The sequence below is a fragment of the Chelonia mydas genome, chromosome 14 (genome assembly GCF_015237465.2).
Source record: "Chelonia mydas isolate rCheMyd1 chromosome 14, rCheMyd1.pri.v2, whole genome shotgun sequence".
In the NCBI taxonomy this organism is placed as follows: domain Eukaryota; kingdom Metazoa; phylum Chordata; order Testudines; family Cheloniidae; genus Chelonia; species Chelonia mydas.
This window is the reverse complement of record NC_051254.2, coordinates 43,202,410-43,218,955: the sequence shown is the minus strand read 5'-3', so window position 1 is coordinate 43,218,955 and position 16,546 is coordinate 43,202,410. Positions and strand designations below refer to the sequence as shown.

Sequence of the window (16,546 nt, the reverse complement as noted above, 5' to 3'; positions counted from 1 at the left end):
ATGCTCAGCTTGGGCTTGGGCGCGGCGGTGGGGGTTGCTGGCGGAGTCGCCGCCCTGATTTTGATCTGCCACAAGAGGAGACGAGGTGAGTGGGACGAGTCCCCCCCCGGGCACCCCCTGGAATTGGGGCACCACTGAGCCCCCCGACCCGCCGGCCTGGGCTCCCTCTCGCACTGAGCTGCTGTGACAAGCTGCAAAGCCTCCCAGCTGCCCTTTCACCAGCGTTTCCCAGAGGTTTCTCAATGAGCCGTTAACCTTGATTGGCCTTTTCACAGTCGCACCCGAAAGGCTGCTTGTGGGTGTTCTCAGGCTTGCGACGCGTTTCAGTAACACACACACACCGGCAAACTTCCTAACGTCACACCCGACGGTCACGCTCACAGTCCAACGAGATCAGACGGTCCAGCAGATCGAGACTGTTACAAGGACACCTTGCACGGCGCACTTTGTACAACACGTATCCTAATTACACGACAGTGGTGAATAGTGAGGTGCCAGGGTGTCACAGGGAGATTGAGGGGGGGCTGCCCCCAACCGGAGACCCCGATCCTCAGCCCCAGCTCTGACCCGAACCCCAAGCCTCAACCACAGATCCTACTGCTAAGCTCCCCAAACCAGAGACCCTGATCCTGACCCCATCCCCAACCAGAGACCCCAACTCTGACCCCAAACTCCATCCCTACCCCTAGCCGGGGACCTTGACTTTGACCCTGACCACTGACTGGGGACCTTATGAGCTACTGATGGATAATTGGCTCCTGGTTATTGATTATTTGCTATTATTAGTTACTGATTGGCTATTGACTACTTATTATTGATTATTGGTTACTGATTATGGGCTTCTGATTGGCAATTGGCTCCTGGTTATTGATTATTCACTATTAATTATTAGCTACTGATTGGCTATTGATTAATTATATTGATTATTGGCTATTGATTACTAGCTACTGATTGATAATTGGCTCCTGGTTATCGATTATTGGCTACTGATTATTGATTGCTGGCTACTGAATATTTATTATCTGCTGAGCACTGGCTACCGATTATCAAGTTTTGGCTCCTGGTTCCTGGCTAAAGATTCTTGATTCTTACTAGATTACTGGCTACCAGCAATTGACTAACGGCTACTGATTATTGTCTAAAGGTTATTGACGACTGGCTACTGCCCATTGGCTGATGGCTTCTGCTTATTGGCTTCTACCCATAGTTGTCTATTGGCCACTAATTATCAATTCCTGGCTACTAATCCCTGTTGTCTCCCTGTCGGCTGCCAATCACCACTCTCCTATTAATGACCACAGACTGCCGGCCGCGTTAGTGATTATCGATTACTGGCTGGCTACTGATTCTTGATGAATGGCTACTGGCTAGCGTTGGCTGCGCTGGGTAGCTGCTGGTCACTGGTTGTTGGCGGCTGATTTATGCTGATGCCAAGAACTGGTTATTGGCTCTTCCTGAGAGCTGATTAGGCCAACGAACTTTATAATTGGCTACTGATTGTTCTAATTGGCTACTGGATGAGCTGTGATTCTGGGCTGCTGACTAGCGATTCCTAGCTCCTGCTGGTTAATTAATTACATTAATGATGTCCCCCCCAGACCGGAGAGAAGTAGGACCCAGACAGAAGCCCCAATGCAGGTGAGACCCCACTGGGCCCCACAGAACGGGGTCCCTTCCCCCACGCCCGGTGCAGGGTCCTGCCCCATGGGGGGGTTTGGGGCGAAGGTCCTAGCGAACGCAGCGAAGGGGGTGAGCAGCAGGGGGACCCCAAGGGCCGAGGGCAGGGGAGGGACCAGAGTGAGACCCACAGATGGATGGAAGGGGGGTGGGGATGGAGGGAGGCTGGAGGGAGGGAAGGATGTGTGGGGGGGATGGAGGGATGGATGGAGGGGTGTCTGCAGGGACAGGCAGCCCAGTATCCGGGGGGGTGGATCTGTGAGTCGGGGGCTCCCCTGCCGGAGGTGCAGGGGTTGGGGACGACAAGCCTGGGCTAGGGGGTGGCTCGGGATGTGGGGGCTGATCCCGGCTGGGGGTGCTGTCTGAGGAGGGTGGCAGGGCTGTGGGGGGCGGATCACCTGGGGGAAGAGCTGAGGGGACAATCCTGGCTGGGGATGGCTGTGGGGGGCTGACAGGTCTCTGTGGGGGGGGGGGGCTGACGGGTCTGTGAGGGGGGGGTTGAGGTGTCTGTAGTGGGGGGCTGACAGGTTTGGGTGTGGGGGGTCTGATGGGGCCAGGGGGGCTGACAGGTCTGTATGGGGGGGGTCTGACAGGTCTGGGGGGCACTGACGGGGCTGTGGGGGGGGGCCTGACGGGTCTGGGGGGGTCTGATGGACGTGGGGTCTGGGTCTGGGGGGGGTTGAGGGGTCTGTGGGGGGTCTGATAGGTCTGGGGGGGTCTGATGGGTCTGTGAGGGGGGTTGAGGGGTCTGTGTGGGGGGTCTGACAGGTTTGTGGTGGGGTCTGACGGGGTCTGGGGGGTCCTGACGGGTCTGGGGGGGTCTGACGGGTCCGGTGGGGTTGAGGGGTCTGTGGGGGGGTTGGATGGGTCCGGGGGGGGGGGCTGACGGGTCCGGGGGGGGGGGCTGAGGGGGTCTGTGGGGGGTCTGACGGGTCTGGGGGGTCTGACGGGTCCAGGGGGGTTGAGGGGTCTGTGGGGGGGGTCGGACGGGTCTGTGGGGGGTGGAGAGGTCTGTGGGGGGGTCTGACGGGTCTGGGGGGGCTGACGGGTCTGTGGGGGGTGGAGGGGTCTGTGGGGGGTCTGACGGGTCTGTGGGGGGTGGAGGGGTCTGTGGGGGGTCTGACGGGTCTGAGGGGGGCTGACGGGTCCAGGGGGTTGAGGGGTCTGTGGGGGGGTCTGACGGGTCTGGGGGGGGCTGAAGGGTCTGGGGGGGGTGGAGGGGTCTGTGGGGGGGTCTGACGGGTCTGAGGGGGGCTGATGGGTCTGGGGGGGTGGAGGGGTCTGTGGGGGGGTCTGACGGGTCTGAGGGGGGCTGATGGGTCTGGGGGGGTGGAGGGGTCTGAGGGGGGCTGATGGGTCTGGGGGGGCTGGAGGGGTCTGTGGGGGGGTCTGACGGGTCTGAGGGGGGCTGATGGGTCGGGGGGCTGGAGGGGTCTGTGGGGGGTCTGATGGGTCTGGGGGGTCTGACGGGTCCAGGGGGGTTGAGGGGTCTGTGGGGGGGTCTGACGGGTCTGGGGGGGGGCTGACGGGTCGGGGGGGGTGGAGGGGTCTGTGGGGGGTCTGACGGGTCTGGGGGGGGCTGACGGGTCTGTGGGGGGTGGAGGGGTCTGTGGGGGGGTCTGACGGGTCTGAGGGGGGCTGACGGGTCTGGGGGGGGTGGAGGGGTCTGTGGGGGGGTCTGACGGGTCTGAGGGGGGCTGGCGGGTCCAGGGGGTTGAGGGGGTCTGTGGGGGGGTCTGACGGGTCTGGGGAGGGCTGATGGGTCTGGGGGGGGTGGAGGGGTCTGTGGGGGGGTCTGACGGGTCTGAGGGGGGCTGACGGGTCTGGGGGGGGTGGAGGGGTCTGTGGGGGGGTCTGACGGGTCTGAGGGGGGTGGAGGGGTCTGTGGGGGGTCTGACGGGTCTGAGGGGGGCTGATGGGTCTGGGGGGGTTGAGGGGTCTGTGGGGGGGTCGGATGGGTCTGGGGGGGTCTGATGGGTCTGGGGGGGGTGGAGGGGTCTGGGGGGGGTCTGACGGGTCTGGGGGGTCTGACGGGTCCAGGGGGGTTGAGGGGTCTGTGGGGGGGTCGGACGGGTCTGTGGGGGGTGGAGAGGTCTGTGGGGGGGTCTGACAGGTCCGGGGGGACTGAGGGGGTCTGTGGGGGGTCTGACGGGTCTGGAGGGGGGCTGACGGGTCCAGGGGGGTTGAGGGGTCTGTGGGGGCGTCTGACGGGTCGGGGGGGGGTGGAGGGGTCTGGGGGGGGGTCTGACGGGTCTGAGGGGGGCTGATGGGTCCGTCTCGCCCTAGGCCCCGGCCCCGGAGCTGAGCTACGCCGAGCTGAGGGTGAAGCTGGGTCGGCGCCCGGCGCCCGCGGGCGAAATCGTCACGTACGCCGCCATCGGGGGCAGCCTCCGGGGCTAGGGGGGCTGAGCCGGGGGGGACGGAGACCGACACGCCCCCCACCCCACACATACCCCCCCACACGCCCCCTGCCCCACACACGTACCCCCCCGACACCCCATACCTGCCCCTCTCCACACACCCCCGCCCACACACGTACCCCCCAACACCCCTCGCCCCACACACGTACCCCCCTACACCCCATACTTGCCCCTCTCCACACAACCCCGCCCCACACCCCCCGCCCACACACATACCCCCCAACACCCCCCTCCCCACACACGTACCCCCCGACACCCCATACCTGCCCCCTCCACACACACCCACCCCACAAACGCCCCCGCCCCACACACACACCCCATACCTGCCCCCCTCCACATGCCCCCAGCCCCACCCCCCACACATGTACCCCCCACACTCCCCCACACAGCACAGCCCGCAGGGGGCAGCAGGGACACCCCCCCAGTAGCGGGACACAGTCACACCCGGCAGGGACACCCCCCTAAAGCCGCCCCGCTGCCTTTCTCCATCCTCCCGCCAGGGGGCTGCAGTTCCACCATCCGCCACCAGGGGGCGGCCTCGCCCTGCTGTATCACCCCCTCGCAACCCCCCCCCCACCCCCCCCCCAGCACTCTGGGGCTCCCGGGTCTGTGCTCCCCCCAGGCTGCCTCCATCCCCCCTGGCCGGAGCCCCCCCATGTGTCCCGCCCCCGCCGCCCCCACCCCACCGACTCCGGCCCTGTGCTGCTGAGTCTGGGGTGGAGCCGCCCCGAGCTGGGACTGAACTGCTCCAGGAACCGGTGCCCCTCGCTCCCGACCCACAGCCCCCTGCCAGCCCAGCCCTGGCCCCCCAGCCCTGCCGGTGCCCCTCACTCCCGACCCACAGCCTCCTGCCAGCCCGGCCCTGGGCCCCCCCAGCCCTGCCGGTGCCCCTCACTCCCGACCCACAGCCTCCTGCCAGCCCAGCCCTGCCCCCCCCAGCCCTGCCGGTGCCCCTCGCTCCCGACCCGCAGCCCCCTGCCAGCCCAGCCCTGGGCCCCCCCCGCCCTGCCGGTGCCCCTCGCTCCCGACCCGCAGCCCCCTGCCAGCCCAGCCCTGCCCCCCCCAGCCCTGCCGGTGCCCCTCGCTCCCGACCCGCAGCCCCCTGCCAGCCCAGCCCTGCCCCCCCCAGCCCTGCCGGTGCCCCTCGCTCCCGACCCGCAGCCCCTGCCAGCCCAGCCCTGGGCCCCCCAGCCTGCCGGTGCCCCTCACTCCCGACCCGCAGCCCCCCGCTAGCCCAGCCCTGGGCTCCCCCCAGCTCTGCCGGTGCCCCTCACTCCCAACCCACAGCCCCTGCCAGCCCTGCCCTGGGCCCCCCCAGCCCTGCCGGTGCCCCTCACTCCCGACCCGCAGCCCCCTGCCAGCCCAGCCCTGGGCCCCCCCAGCCCTGCCGGTGCCCCTCACTCCCGACCCGCAGCCCCCTGCTAGCCCAGCCCTGGGCCCCCCCAGCCCTGCCGGTGCCCCTCGCTCCCGACCCGCAGCCCCCTGCCAGCCCAGCCCTGGGCCCCCCAGCCCTGCCGGTGCCCCTCACTCCCGACCCGCAGCCCCCTGCCAGCCCGGCCCTGGGCCCCCCAGCCCTGCCGGTGCCCCTCGCTCCCGACCCGCAGCCCCCTGCCAGCCCAGCCCTGGGCCCCCCCAGCCCTGCCGGTGCCCCTCGCTCCCGACCCGCAGCCCCCTGCCAGCCCAGCCCTGCCCCCCCCAGCCCTGCCGGTGCCCCTCGCTCCCGACCCGCAGCCCCCTGCCAGCCCAGCCCTGCCCCCCCCAGCCCTGCCGGTGCCCCTCGCTCCCGACCCGCAGCCCCTGCCAGCCCAGCCCTGGGCCCCCCCAGCCTGCCGGTGCCCCTCACTCCCGACCCGCAGCCCCCCGCTAGCCCAGCCCTGGGCTCCCCCCAGCTCTGCCGGTGCCCCTCACTCCCAACCCACAGCCCCTGCCAGCCCTGCCCTGGGCCCCCCCAGCCCTGCCGGTGCCCCTCACTCCCGACCCGCAGCCCCCTGCCAGCCCAGCCCTGGGCCCCCCCAGCCCTGCCGGTGCCCCTCACTCCCGACCCGCAGCCCCCTGCTAGCCCAGCCCTGGGCCCCCCCAGCCCTGCCGGTGCCCCTCACTCCCGACCCGCAGCCCCCTGCCAGCCCAGCCCTGGGCCCCCCAGCCCTGCCGGTGCCCCTCACTCCCGACCCGCAGCCCCCTGCCAGCCCAGCCCTGCCCCCCCCAGCCCTGCCGGTGCCCCTCGCTCCCGACCCGCAGCCCCCTGCCAGCCCAGCCCTGGGCCCCCCCAGCCCTACCGGTGCCCCTCACTCCCGACCCGCAGCCCCCTGCTAGCCCAGACCTGGCCCCCCAGCCCTGCCGGTGCCCCTCACTCCCGACCCGCAGCCCCCTGCCAGCCCAGCCCTGGGCCCCCCCAGCCCTGCCGGTGCCCCTCACTCCCGACCCGCAGCCCCCTGCCAGCCGAGCCCTGGGCCCCCCCAGCCCTGCCGGTGCCCCTCACTCCCAACCTGCAGCCCCCTGCCAGCCCAGCCCTGCCCCCCCCAGCCCTGCCGGTGCCCCTCACTCCCAACCTGCAGCCCCCTGCCAGCCCAGCCCTGGGCCCCCCCAGCCCTGCCGGTGCCCCTCGCTCCCGACCCGCAGCCCCCTGCTAGCCCAGCCCTGGGCCCCCCCAGCCCTGCCGGTGCCCCTCACTCCCGACCCGCGGGTTCTGACGAGGACCCAAGACATCCACCCAGTGGCCAGCGCTGGACTCACTGTCCCTTCCTGACCCCTACTTCCCGGCGCTCGCGCTCTGCCTTGGAGCATGCGGGTTAACAGCCGCCCCGGTGGTTTCTCAGGCAGTCGAAGACGCGGCCGGCGTCTGTTTCCTCCCGCGGGGCGTGAGAGCCAGTGACCCAGTTTTTCCACCCCCCGGCCTCTCGAGAGCCGCTTGGCAGCCCAGCCTCCAGCCCCGCTCAGCCAGCGGCGGGGCAGGAAACAGGCCCCAGGCTGGGTGTGTGGTCGGCTGAGCGCTCGGGCGGCCGCGTGGGGCTGAACCACTCACGTCGAACCCCAGCCTGGCCGGGAGCTGGAGCTGGGCCGAGCCAGCCTGGGAACAAGGCGTCCGCTTATGGCCGGAGGGGAACGACCCGGGGGGGCGGTCGCCCTGGGGCCGTGGGGAGGCTCCCGCCTGGGGTGAGGTTTAAATCAGGGGCGGGTTCCTTGTGGAACAGGAGGTCACTGGCCCGGGGGGCTCGGCCGGGGCCGGGATCGGGGCCGTTTGCAGCCACGGGAGAGTCTCACCAAGCGATGGAGGCGGGTGCAGGACACACGGCGCGGGCTGGTGGGTCTGCGGGCCCCTGGCGCTGAATAAAGTCCCTGTGTTGTAAGAAGCTGTTGACCTAAATTAATGGTGTTCAGTACGCCTGGTTCCTGGCGCCCCCCTGCTCTAACCACTAGACCCCGCTCCTCTCCCAGAGCTGGGGAGAGGACCCAGGAGTCCTGGCTCCCAGCCCCTCCTGCTCTAACCACTAGGCCCCACTCCGCTCCCAGAGTCGGGGAGAGAACCCAGGAGTCCTGGCTCTGAGTCCCCCTGCTCTAACCCAACAGACCCCACTTCCTTCCCAAACCCTGGGAGTGAACCCAGGAGTCCTGGCACCCAGCCCCCTGCTCTAACCACAAGCCACCACTCCCCTGCCAGAGCTAGGGATGGAACCCAGGAGTCCGGGCCCCGCTCCTCCCCCTCCCTTGGCCCTTGGGCCGGAAGCCCGAAGCATGGCAGGAACCGGCCGATTTACACAGGTGGTGCTCGGAGGCGTGAATCTCGCCCCAGCTCATTTCCTGACCCCCCCCCCCGCCCTGGTGCGAGTCGCTCCAGCTCTGCACCCGCGTTCCTCTGCCCTCACACCCGGGCAGCCATGACCCCGGGCCCCCTGCTCTGGACGCTGGCCCTGATTGCAGGTGAGCGGGGAGGGGGCGCGATGCCGGGATCCGGGCCGGTGCAGGGGGAGGCCGTGATGGGGGGATTTGAACCCGCAGCCCAGACAGATAGAACGGGGCACGTGGAGGTACCGGCCAGCCGGGCACATCTGGGCATAGCCAGCTGGGTATCAGTGGGCACAGAAGGCTACATAGATAGATGCTGCATCGACCCATCCATCCCCACCTATCCAGCGCCCTGCACCCGCCCTGCCTATCCTCAGCCAGTGCCAGCCCCCGCGCCCGTCCCCAGCTAAATCGGGCTCGTGAGCGCCCGCTCCACATGGTGCCAAGCGACGGGGCCGACGCGGCAGGCCGGAGAGACCCAGCGTTGCCCGGGGGCCGTTAACTCCCTGCGCCGGGAGGAACGCACCACTCGCCGGTGAGCGTGAACCCGAGCGGGGGCGGCCCGGGCCGGCCTTAGGGGGTAGCAAGCCGGGCAATTGCCCGGGGCCCCACATGGCTCAGGCTTTGGTTTCATTTGCTCAGGTGCTCTGCCCTGGGCCGGCCTTGCTTGGCGGCCGCCCTGAAACCCGCTCGCAGCCCCCCCGGGGGCCCCGGACCCCTGGTTGAGAACGGCTGCTCTAAACTAACCTGACCGATCCAGGCATGAGGTGAACAATTCCGCCTCCGAAATGCAAGCGATTCAATAATGAACGTGCCCCATTCCTCGGCGAGCGGCTCCGTCAATCTCACACCTACTTTCCTCTAATGCTGTCCGGAACCGTCATATTTTCACCGCTCAGACCAGGAAATAATGATACAATTAAGAATTGATCCCAGTTAATGATTACAGCTAGGCCCACGAACCGGTTGCAAGTTCCGAACGAAACCGGGAAAATTATTTCAAAATTCATGTCATTTAATTCCTGAGCTTTACTTACGACAGGGCTCATCCAACGGTGGCGATTTCTTTCTTACTAGGCCGCTCCGGCAAAGTATTTAAATCAACCCTAAAGGATTGCAATTTCTTCCAGCGGATCCGAGCGAACTGAGGCACTTCATTTGTTTGCCCTTCACAAATTCTTGCCCCGCCGTCCAAGAATTAATCCGAGGAAATGATAGAAATTGATTCCAATTAATCGAGGACGTTGAGGAGCTAATCCCGGCTCATTCTTCCATCTTTAACCATTAATTATCTTGCACTATTTAAATATTAATCCCAGCCAACCCTTGCAATTCTAACCATAATTCCAGCAAATTCATTCAACATTCGAGTAACCCTAATAAACTCTTTACAGTTTAACCGCTGCTACTAAAGACAATGTGTTGGGTATTCCTTAAAAATTACTGCAGTGTATTTAAAAGTCAAGTCCACTGTCTTTTTGCGGTTCCTTTAAAATATAATCCCAGTCTGTAATACTCCTGGTGAAACACTGCAAGCTATTTAAGGGTTTGTCCCGCTGAATTGTTTCAGTCTCTTTAAGAGTAAAGTCAGCAGCGCGTTGCAATTTATTTCAGAGTTAATGGTATTAAATGATTATTTAATAGTTAATTAAACGAAATGATGACAGTCTGGTTCCTGTTAAATGAATGCAGTTCTTTGTAATTACTAGCCAAGTATTGCAATGGAATTGAGATTCTCTGCAGAATTATTGCGATTTCTTTAACCCTAATCCCAAAACAATTGTCGCAGTTTAAAAAAAATCACAGAAAAATGATCGCAGTTTCTTAAAAAAATAGAATCCCAGCGATTTAATTGCAAAGTCCGTGAACATTAATCTCAGCCCAACGATTGTGATTCAATACGTTAACCCGAGGACACTGCGAGAACGTATCTGTTACTCCCAGGAAATGTCTGCAGTGGATTTAAAACCGAATTCAAGTGAAGGATACCAATTTATTTCAGTGTCAAACTGATTGCAAGGTAATTGTTAATCCTGCGAACTATTGAAATTGAATTAAAGAATAATCCCAGGGCAACTCTTTCAATGTCCTTAAAAATAACTGCAGTAAATTGTTGAGATGTGTTTCAAAATTAAGCCCAGAAGACCAGAAATTAATTCCTGGGAATGTCTCGGTTAATCCCATCAGATTACTGCAATTCTTCCACAAGGTAACGCTCGGAAAAGAGAGTTTTCTTAAAGACAATCCATGGGTCCTTTCAAAATTAACCCCAGAAGTTTATCATTTAATCCAAGGAAATTATGCAAATTAGATCAATGACCCCATTCGATTATTGAAATTCCTTTAATATTTAATCCTAGGAAAATACTGTTTTCTTTAAAAACATATGCCAGTTAATCGCATGAATGCATCTCAGAGTACAACCCCATGCATTCTTGCAAGAGGTTTAAGATTTCATCCCAGCTGTTAATCCCAATCGATTTCAGAATCAGAGGCGCTAAATTATCACCCCATACGTAACTCTTAGCGCCAGCCGACGATTGGGATTTATTTCCAGTGTAACCGTGTTACAATCCGATCACTGACACCAAACCGAACCGGGTTCTGGGTCTCACGGTCTCTGGCGCTCTTTGGGGACATTTGCTTTGTGTGGAAAAGTACAAAGGCCAAGGACACAACGGAAAGGAAGTGAGAATTGAAGCGTAGAAAACAAAGAAAATATTAAATAAGGGAATGGGGAATTGTTCGGTGAGGGGGTGAGAGAAAACGGCTCGTGTTTTCCGATCTCTGCGTCAGCCAGAAGTATGTCGAGTGTTGGAAAGGGTGATGGGGGGGGGGGGGGTGTCCGGGGATAGGTAGATAGATAGAAGGGGTATCTGGGGATAGATAGAGAGAGAGGGTGTCTGGGGATAGATAAATAGATAGATTAGATAGATGGGTAGGGTGGATGGGGATAGGTAGATAGATAGAGGGGGTGTCTGTGGATAATTAGATAGATGGCTGGCTGGCTGGAGGGGGTGTATGTGGATAGGTAGATAGATAGATAGATATAGAGGGGGTGGATGGGGATAGATGGATGGATGGATGGAGGGGGTGTATGTGAATGGATAGATAGATAGATAGATAGATAGAGGGGGTGTGTGGGGATAGACGGATGGATGGATGGATGGTGGGGGTGTATGTGGATGGATGGATGGATGGATGGAGAGACAGATGGATGACGGGTAGCGTGTGCATGGGGATAGAGAGATGGTGGGTGGGGGGCTCGGGTGGACCCCGCTACTGAAGCCAGCCGACGTACAGTACGAATTACGTGACGGTTTCTCTAGCAGGAGAATCACAATTTCACAGGCTGGTTTTGACTCAGGTTTGAGGCCGGTTTGGAGCCAGAGGCTGGGACTGGCCGGCCGGGGCTGGGGCCCTCGATAATCACCCTCTTCTGTTGGTTGCCGAGCCTGCCACAGACGGGCCGCTGGGCTGGACGGGCCATCGGGCGGACCCGGTCTGGCCGACATGTGGCCTGGGTCCCATTCCCCGCCCCCTGAGCCAGCCAGTCCCTGCCCTGGGGCCGGGGGGAGTGGGCGCCCCACCAGAGGGGCAGGCCCCGTGCCCGACTCCAAGGGTGATGTCCCTCGGTCCCGTCTCTTTGCCAGGCTGCTGGGCGCAGGGCCTGTGGGTCTCCCAGCCCAGCTCCGTGCAGGGCACCGAGGGTGGCTCCGTCACCCTGCCCTGCGCCTACAACAGCACCCGGGAGCCCAGGCTGGGCAGCTACACCTGGGTGAAGGAGGTGGCGGGCGCCCGGCTGGAGCTGAGCGACGGGACCCAGGAGTTCAGGGGCCGGGTGAGCTGGGCCCGGGACCGGAGCTTCCTGCGGGAGAGGAGAGCCGACGTGGAGCTGCGGGACCTGAGACCCTACGACACCGGGACCTACCGCTGCCTGGTGAAGATCCCCACCGTGGGAGAGGGGGCGGGGAACGGGACGTGGCTCCAGGTGCTGAAACCGGGTGAGTCCAGGGCAGGCCAGGACTCCTGGGTTCTCTCCCCAGCTCTGGGAGGGGAGTGGGGTCTGGTGGTTAGAGCAGGGGGCTGGGAGCCAGGACTCCTGGGTTCTCTCCTCAACCCACATAGTATTAATTTCCTACAATCCTTTTCTCCTCCCTTCTAGCCCGTTCAGGGCCCACGGACGTGAAACCCGACCGATTTGTCCTCTTGTGGCTTTTCCTGCGTGGGCTGATCTGCATCTTCGGCCTCGCCGCCGGCGCCATGGGCACCAGCCTGCTCTACCAGAGGAAACGTGAGCGACCAGATCCCCCCGCTCTGCCGGTGCCCCTCACTCCCGACCCGCAGCCCCCTGGGCTCCCCCCCGCTCTGCCGGAGCCCCTCACTCCCGACCCGCAGCCCCCTGGGCTCCCCCGGCTCTGCCGGGGCCCCTCACTCCCGACCCGCAGCCCCCGGGCTCCCCCCCGCTCTGCCGGTGCCCCTCACTCCCGACCCGCAGCCCCCTGGGCTCCCCCCGCTCTGCCGGGGCTCCTCACTCCCGACCCGCAGCCCCCTGGGCTCCCCCCCGCTCTGCCGGTGCCCCTCACTCCCGACCCGCAGCCCCCTGGGCTCCCCCGGCTCTGCCGGTGCCCCTCACTCCCGACCCGCAGCCCCCTGGGCTCCCCCGGCTCTGCCGGTGCCCCTCACTCCCGACCCGCAGCCCCCTGGGCTCCCCCGGCTCTGCCGGGGCCCCTCACTCCCGACCCGCAGCCCCCTGGGCTCCCCCCGCTCTGCCGGTGCCCCTCACTCCCGACCCGCAGCCCCCTGGGCTCCCCCCTGCTCTGCCGGGGCCCCTCACTCCCGACCCGCAGCCCCCTGGGCTCCCCCCCGCTCTGCCGGGGCCCCTCACTCCCGACCTGCAGCCCCCGGGCTCCCCCCGCTCTGCCGGAGCCCCTCACTCCCGACCCGCAGCCCCCGGGCTCCCCCCCGCTCTGCCGGTGCCCCTCACTCCCGACCCGCAGCCCCCGGGCTCCCCCCATCCCTGCCGGTGCCCCTCACTCCCAACCCGCAGCCCCTGGGCTCCCCCCCGCTCTGCCGGAGCCCCTCACTCCCGACCCGCAGCCCCCGGGCTCCCCCCTGCTCTGCTGGTGCCCCTCACTGCCGGCCCGCAGCCCCTGCTAGACCAGCCCTGCCCACCCCCCCCGCCAGCTCTGCTGATGGTATCAGATACTTTACTGGTTGCCAGGTTGGGGAGAAGCCATTTTCCACCCCATTTATTTGAGCCCTTCACTTTTCTCTCTCCTTTTTCTCGTCCTAGTGTCCCGGAGGAGACAGAGACGAGTCAGGGAGCTTCAGGCCAAAGCCCAGCTGCGAATGTGACTGTTCGTGTCTCCTGCTCTAACCACTAGCCCGTAGTGCCCTTGCAGAACCAGGGAGAGAACCCAGGAGTCCTGGCTCCCAGCCTCCCCCACTCTAACCACCAGCCTCCACTCCCCTCCCCAGCACTCCCCTGTACACGTAACCAACAATTACAACTTTTCTTCATGCCCCTGCTCCAGGAGTCCCGGGGATCTGGGATCTGGGTTAAAAGCTTGTCTCTTTTTCCCCCGTCCCGGCAGGGGAGAACAGCTGGAAATTGCGACCCCGAAACGCTGAGAGAAACCCAACGGCCGGTTGAAATGAAACATCTGGAGTTGTGGGAGTCTCGCTTTCCCCCGCCCGCCCCACTCGCGTTCATTTCCAGCCAGTCTCGTCCTGCCTCCAGCCCCGATTTGTTCTTTTTCCAGAGAATCGTGGGGCCTGTGATGGGTGGGGTCACAGAGGCCCCATTGGGACCGTCACCTGACATGCTGAATTTACCTCTGAGCCCATTTTCCCTGCCAGCTTGGGACTCCAGACCCCTGCCTTGCTGAGCCAGACGCGCCAGCCTGGTGCAACCCAGACCCAGGGTCTGGGCCACGTCCCCCGGAAGCTGCAAACTTAACTGAAAACAGCTTGAGAAGTGCTCCTGCCTCCAGCTCCCAGACCCCCAGCTCCCAATGGGATCCAAACCCCACATAAATCCCTTTTACTCTGTATTAAGCTTATACAGGGTAAACGCATAAATTGTCCGCTCTCCATAACACCAATAGAGAGATATGCCCAGCGGTTTGCTCCCCCAGGGATTAATCACTTACTCTGGGTTAATTAATGAACAAAAGTGATTTTATTAAGTATAAAAGGTCGGATTTAAGTGGCTGCAAGTAAGAACAGCCAGAACAAAGTAAGTCACCAAGCAAAATAAAAGGCGCCAGTCTAAGCCTGAGACGTGAAGAAGCTGATTACAGGTGAATCTCACCCTCGGAGGGGTTCCAATGAGCTTCTTTCCCAGACCAGACTCCCCCCTAGCCTGGGCCCGTCCTTTCCCCGGTACAGCCCTTGATCCAGCTCAGGTGGTAACTAGGGGCGTTCTCAAGATTGCAGCCCCCTTTGTCCTGTTCCACCCCCTTTTATAGCTTTGTCCCAAGGCGGGAATCCTTTCTCTCTCTGGGCCCCCACCCCTCCTTCTAAATGGCAAAGCCCCAGGTTCAAGATGGATTCCAGTGACATGGTCCCGTGTCCTGGGAGACTTCATGACCCACTGGCTGGCAGCCAGGGACCCAGGAGGGCTTGGAAGTAAACAGAGCCATTTACCACCAATTGTCCTCGTCAGCGGGAGCCATCAAGCTTCCAAGCCCCCAGTAATGGCCCACGCTTTGCAGAGCGACAACAGGCCTCAGCGTTATGTTTCATAGTCCTAGTTTCCCATACGAGGGTGACAGCGTCATACCAACGGGAGGCCCACGCTCAGCCGGTTATAAGCTTCGTAATGACACCTGACAAGAGACCTTTTGCCTGAAGTATCTTCCAGTTACATCCTGGTTACACTCATTAGCATATTTTCATACCATCATACGGAGCGCAACGTCACCGGGCCGTCCGGGGTCGCGATTTCCCCCGGCCCATCCGCTGGATTCGCGACTTTCCCAGCCAAGCTGGTGATTTCCCCAGGCCCTGGTTTTTTAGGCCAGTCTCATGGTATTTTGGGGCCCTGACGCCACCCGGAGCTGGACGCCGGCCTGTCACGGAGTCCCCGGGCGATGCTCTGGAACTGCTCCCTACAAAGCCGGTCAGGACTCTGGGGAAGTCTCCTCTCGGGGAGCAGCCTGTCTGCAGGACACACAGCTCACCCGGCTTCCCCCTTCCTGGGTCTGACCTCGGAGCATTCAGCCTCCTCTGCCCCTCCGTGCGCTTCCCACAGCGAGTCCGCCCAGGCGGGGTCCTGGGGGAGCCAGAGGGTCCTGCCCCGCAACTCCGCAGTCAGACGTGACTCTCAGCCAGCCAGTAAAACAGAAGGTTTATTAAACGACAGGAACATGGTCTAAAACAGAGCTTGCAGGTGCAGAGAACGGGACCCCTCGGCTGGATCCATTTTGGGGGGCAGTGACTCAGACAACCACGTCTGCCCTTCACTCCATGTCCCGGCCAGCCCCAAACTGAAACTCCCCCCAGCCCCTCCATCCCTGGGCTTTGTCCCTTTCCCGGGCCAGGAGGTCACCGGATCCCTTTGTTCTCCAACCCTTTAGCTCTCACCTTGCAGGGGGGAAGGGCCCAGGCCATCAGTGGCCAGGAAACAGGGTGTCGGCCATTCTCTGTGTCCAGACCCCTGCACACACCTGCCATCTAGGGCTCTGCAATGATCATACGCCCTTACCCCACCCCACCCCCTAGATACTTAAGAACTGCATAGGGGAAACTGAGGCACCCCCCACACTATTCAGAGGAAACATTAAGAACAGTCCCACTTCGTCACACGGCCACCTCCTCGCTCCACCATCTTGACTTGCTGCTTTTCTCTGCACCCGGCTGCTCGGCGAGGAGCCAAATAAATGCCGAATGTGCTGGAAACGGAAATCTTCATTTCCCACGGCGCTGCTACGGCCCCCGGTTCCCTTAAATGACATCCTGTAGGGCCTACAATAATATCTGGCAGAGCTGCAGAAGGTTTACTCAGATGGGGGCCCTGGAATGGGTGAAAGGGACCCACAAACACACACAGGTGTGAGAGGAAGTGGAAGGGGGCTGGGAACCAGGACTCCTGGGTTCTCTCCCCGGCTCTGGGAGGGAAGTGAGGCCTAGTGGTTAGATCGGAGGGGCTGGGAGCCAGGAAGTTGCGGGGTTGTTTTGCAGAAGGAAGGAGACGCGTGTATTTCACAACCAGCAGATTCTCAAGGAAGGACGGATCCCAGTCATGGGGCTGGCGGATGGGGACTTTGGGTCAACCTTCTGCTGCGAACGGAACCCAGGAGTCCTGGCACTCCCCTCCCCATCCCCCCCACTCTAACCACTAGTCCCCGCTTCCCTCCCAGAGCTGGGAGAGAACCCAGGAGTCCTTGCACTCTGCATCCCCACTACACTAGCTTGCTCAATCGCCCAGAGCCCGGCTCCCCTCGAGGGGACGAACCCCGAGCCCCATTCCCTGCCCCCAAGGCCGACCAGGCCTCTGGGCAGGGAACAAGGCCTCTGGGGCTGTGGGTAGATTTCACACCTCAGCAGTGGAAATTTTGCCTCTGCCAGGCTCTCCCTTGAGGGCACCAAAGCTGCCCCTCCCACTTCCCCTCCACTTGGGGTCTCCTGGGCAGAGAACCCAGGTGTCCTGGCTCCCAGCC

At 62.8% G+C, this 16,546-nt stretch overlaps 1 protein-coding gene across 1 annotated transcript; it reads left to right on the top strand.

Moving 5' to 3' along the window:
- The first annotated feature begins 7,919 nt into the window (after window positions 1–7,919).
- On the top strand, window positions 7,920–15,842 carry LOC119567629 (natural cytotoxicity triggering receptor 3). The gene is made up of 4 exons (XM_037914327.2): window positions 7,920–8,015; window positions 11,534–11,884; window positions 12,046–12,174; window positions 13,177–15,842. Exons 1-4 carry the CDS (start codon window positions 7,973–7,975, stop codon window positions 13,236–13,238), a joined length of 585 nt encoding a protein of 194 aa, XP_037770255.1. The 5' UTR covers window positions 7,920–7,972; the 3' UTR covers window positions 13,239–15,842.
- The last annotated feature ends 704 nt before the right edge of the window (window positions 15,843–16,546 follow it).